The sequence below is a fragment of the Pagrus major genome, chromosome 5 (assembly GCF_040436345.1).
Source record: "Pagrus major chromosome 5, Pma_NU_1.0".
Lineage (NCBI taxonomy): Eukaryota > Metazoa > Chordata > Actinopteri > Spariformes > Sparidae > Pagrus > Pagrus major.
The window spans coordinates 11,964,272-11,968,619 of NC_133219.1; the positions used below are offsets into that span (position 1 = coordinate 11,964,272).

General features: G+C 39.8%; 1 protein-coding gene across 1 annotated transcript; it reads right to left on the reverse strand.

Moving 5' to 3' along the window:
- Nucleotides 1-1,223: 1,223 nt before the first annotated feature.
- cox7c (cytochrome c oxidase subunit 7C) lies at nt 1,224-3,668 on the reverse strand. The gene is made up of 3 exons (XM_073466182.1): nt 3,519-3,668; nt 1,719-1,866; nt 1,224-1,322 (listed from the first exon to the last, which is right to left on the reverse strand). The coding sequence occupies exons 1-2, from the start codon at nt 3,591-3,593 to the stop codon at nt 1,750-1,752; spliced, it is 192 nt and encodes a 63-aa protein (XP_073322283.1). The 5' UTR covers nt 3,594-3,668; the 3' UTR covers nt 1,224-1,322; nt 1,719-1,749.
- Nucleotides 3,669-4,348: the final 680 nt, after the last annotated feature.

Sequence of the window (4,348 nt, forward strand, 5' to 3'; positions counted from 1 at the left end):
ATGTCTCTGCTTATGTCTCCAGGCCAACCCAGGCACCTCTTTGCTATACAGCACAGGAAAATTAAAAAAAAAAAAAAACTTAGCCAATTTCTAAAAAAATGACCCGAGGCGTAAGGTAGACCTGAATTGAGGTGCATGGAAAACCTCTCAGCTTTTACATTCTCCGTCCTCACTGACTGAACTGCCACACCTCCCTTTTTAAGTCATTGTCCTTGGATTATTATAGCTAGAAGCATGGGGTTAATTGAATTGAAATAGGTTATTCAGTAGAGCTCAGCTGAAGAGCCGAGCGGTAGGGTGAGCGAACAATACCTATGAGAAGAGGACTGGATTCTTCAATGCAAGCCCTCTCCAACCGACTCTCAATTTTTACTTTATTCATTCACTTTAGATTGCTGGCATCAAGAGTGGTTTGAAATGTATCAAGTTACGGTTTCAGTGTTAACTTTTACAGTATGTTGACTTTACGCCAACAAGCTACACATCTTATGGCTCTTTAAGGATTCAGAGAACTTCTTGTTTTTGCGGATATCAAAAACTACATGGCCAAGTTGCATGGCGATCATCGGCTTAATCTTCAAGGACCTGGACATAAATATGCCTGCAGATAACATGTTTTTTGATCAATCAAAAGGGTGGTAACTACTAGATTCATTGCTTATCAGATTATACAACAAAACATGTTTGGTAGACACCCCAACAAATGTCACATCAAGATTTTGCGGTTCTTCAGTGAAAATTAAAGTTGGGATACAAAAAAAAAAAAAGATCATTCCCACCAATTTTGAATCGTATCACAATATATGGGTGAAAATAACCACAATATTTTACCATATCGTGCAGCCCTAGGCCGGATTACGCTCACTTGTTGCCAAATCCGTCCAAGTGACCATCTGGCATTTAAAGGGTTAATAACCAGTCTATATTTCTTGTGTGTAAGAACTCTTGCCACTTTTAAACACAATAACACGAAGAGTGTCTCTAAAATAGAGTAGATACCCTCTTCATTTGAAATCAACTGCTTTAAAAATAAATATGTTAGAAAGTGCTTAAATCAAGCATGTTCTGTCGCTAAAATGAGAGGCTTAATTGCAAAATAAAGAAAGTCATTATTACCATAAAATGTCAACACCTGTCATGTTTACAACTCCTTTACCCTGTAACATTAAATGGATCTTATATGGTATAATGTACTGGTATTGCAAAGAATAACAACAGACATGTTCATATTTGAGGAAACTTTATTTACAAACAAAATTATGAGATTCCCATTCTTCTGCCTGGATAGAGCTCTGATGGATAAATAGCATCCAGGTGACGACCTGCAGGGACAATAAGGAACAGGGCAAAACATGAAAAGATGACTTGCATTTATCTGATGACAGCAAAGCAATTTTTGGGTAAACACCAGTAAAGATAAATGTGACAACAACAACTCTGCCCTGCTCATGCCTGATACGCGTCAATGTTTGCAATAACCTGTCACATTAACTTGCTAAAGTGCGAGCTTATCTAAGCAACACAGCATCAAAAACCTTCATGACATTTGTTAGTCACTCTCAGACGTAAAGGTAATTTATTCAAGATATGCCACTGAGCAGGCTGAAGGACTGTCATTGTCTGAGGTCACTATTTAAACCAAGCTGAAGTAAATGCCACATCATCCTGACATTTAAATGAAAGCTGACCTGCTAGATAAACATGGCAATCATAATTACCTAGAAGGCTGAAAAACAGCACGGGACCATTTTACTTCTTCAGGATCTGATGTCTGACAACGATGAAGGGGAATGCAAAGCCACTGCCAAAGAACACCACCATCATGCCGAGCAGACGCCACTTGTTGTCCACAGAAAATGGCAAGTTCTTTAAAAAAAACAAGAGTATTGTCACTCAGTGAAATAGCAACAACTTAATTACAATTTTTTTAAATTACTTTGGTAATTACAAAATGTCTTTTGACTGCACACATCTTAGAAAGCACTTGAGTTCCACATTTGATGCACATTTACATTTGTGCCCTGCAATGATCAGGTTATTTTACAATGTACTAAATTATCAGTGCTATGAGCATGGTGCCTGTGTTAAGAGCTTTATCATACATATCATAGCTTTATCATGATACCCTATCATATCAGTCATCTTCTTTCTAATATGTCATGCAAGAGTTTTACACTGGTTTCTATGCAGTTTAAGAACACCAAATCTCTTTTAGAAAAAGAAATGGAATTATTCATGACATTACTAAAAAACCCTTAAACATAAGATCAAGGGGCCAAACAGGCTCAATTTGAATTTGTAATGACAGTCCTCATGTCAATTATATAATGTGAATCAAGTCCTTTAGTTGAGATGAGAAAAAGACAATATAGAACGTTTTCACAGCAGACATTTTGACTTGTCAAAGCAGGAAAAGCACAGGTGTGACCAATATTGTTAAGGATGGCACCATTCTAATACGTGTCCCTGAAAGCCATGCCAGTGAGCGAGCATGTACAGTACCAGAGCTCTGGAGCTAGCTCACCTAAATGGAATGCAGCCATCATAAATGTTATAAATTCCACCTGTGCTTTTCCTTCTTTGACAAGTCAATGTGTCTGCCGTGAAAACGGTCTACTAAACTGAGCGCTTTTAGGGCACAAAGATGCAGTATCAACACTTTGCTCCTTCACTACATGTACAATAAAACATTTTTAAAAAGACAAAACTATCAAGTGACATCCAACACGTTTTTCGGTAGAGGCAGTTACAGGATGAATATCTATTATTCAATATTTCAGTGACCTGGGGAAGCAAACTGCAGTGGCACCAGGAAATGTAAGGAACGTTTAAAGTGATAATGCACTACTACTAGTGTACTTATATATTATTTTCGTGTTAAGAACTGATCCTTATAGTACTGCTGGATGGCAACGCGGTTTTAATAACACCAAAGCATTAGGTGCACCTTTCTCCAGGGTCGCCTGGTGTCAAGACAGAATAGCTGTGACCTCAAGTTAACTTTTTAGCTATTACCCGGAAGTGCTGCACATATCCGTTAAGCCTTAACATTTAGCTTACTGTGAGCGTTTGTGGACATATTAGTGTGTTACCAATAAATCTACAGCGCAATAAATGAAAGCCAGCATGTCATTTAACTTAATTCTCTTTATTTTGGTTTGCTAAAGCTGCTTGCTAACGAAGTAGCATTGATGGAGTTACTGATTAGCCAGCTAGCCACTGGTTAGCCACAAAGCTAATGCTAACCAACACGTCGCCAGACTCGCCCGCAAATCAACACTTGCAGTCACAACTCTGCCCTGAGATTAGATGTTTCCTCGCGTCGTAAAGTAGAAAATATATGCCTGTGTTTGTGGCTAGTTTTGCTAGCTTTACAATCACACTCTTGTCAAATGACAGACATGACCTCCAAGTGACGCTAGCTAGCTAGCTCACGTTAGGCTGAGGATACAGACAAGGCCGGATACACATAATATCACATTTCAAACAATAATTCTGCTTTAAGGAGGTTATCTCACCTTCCCTGGTCCTTCAGCATAATGTGAAGAACGAACGGCAGACGTTGTGAATCGCCTCACAGCTTGTCCCAGCATGATTGCAGCCTGGTTTCTTCTCTGCCTCAATACAACGCTGATACGTTCGACCTTCCTGTTTGTCTGTGCGGCAGAGCGGCGCAAAGGGTTATGGGAAATGGAAATGAGACTAGAGTGCATGGGAAATGTAGTTCAAAGTACTGAGAGGCGACTTTCTTCCTGGAAGGACAGGGGCCTTTCTGTTTCTTTATAGATACAGATTTAAAAGGAAATATTTCTGTTTGTGTGTCTACATTAGATACAGTAAACTTGACTGCTGAGAAGATTTACTCAAATGCTGTGCTTAAAGGAATAGTTCACTCTAGAACGAAATTCAGTCAAAACGACTCGCCGTCATGCTGATGAGAAATCCGGTGTAGTTTCTTATTCCTCAAAGTGCAGCTGGAGACCCGTGGGGGTACCGTCCTGCAGCAAAAATCCATATAATGGGCGTCAATGGTGCCCGAGACGAAAAGGTCCATAAAACTACACACAAACTTTGTAATATTCCTCCATACTGCTCGTCCGCTGCAATCCAAGTGTCCTGAAGTGGCGACATCCAGAGTTTACTCGAAACAACGTCATTTAGTACATTTTTATAGCCTAAACAGTCTATGTGGACCAAAACACAAATAAATAGGCATTCATTGCTCTCCCTCACAGTCGCGCTCACACTACGGAAGCCGCGCCAGACAAGATCAACGAGAATTCGAGCGGGTGTGAGGGAGACTTGCATGCACGTGCGAGCGTGCCTCCAGGCAAATAAAGTATAGTGA

What these genes read in the sequence shown, in the direction of transcription:
- cox7c (XM_073466182.1), bottom strand. Translation starts at nt 3,593, where the DNA reads ATGCTGGGACAAGCTGTGAGGCGATTCACAACGTCTGCCGTTCGTTCT. An exon ending in ATGCTGAAGGACCAGGGAAG is followed by an intron (nt 1,867 to 3,518) that starts GTGAGATAACCT and finishes TTTTTTTTAAAG; the next exon opens with AACTTGCCATTTTCTGTGGA.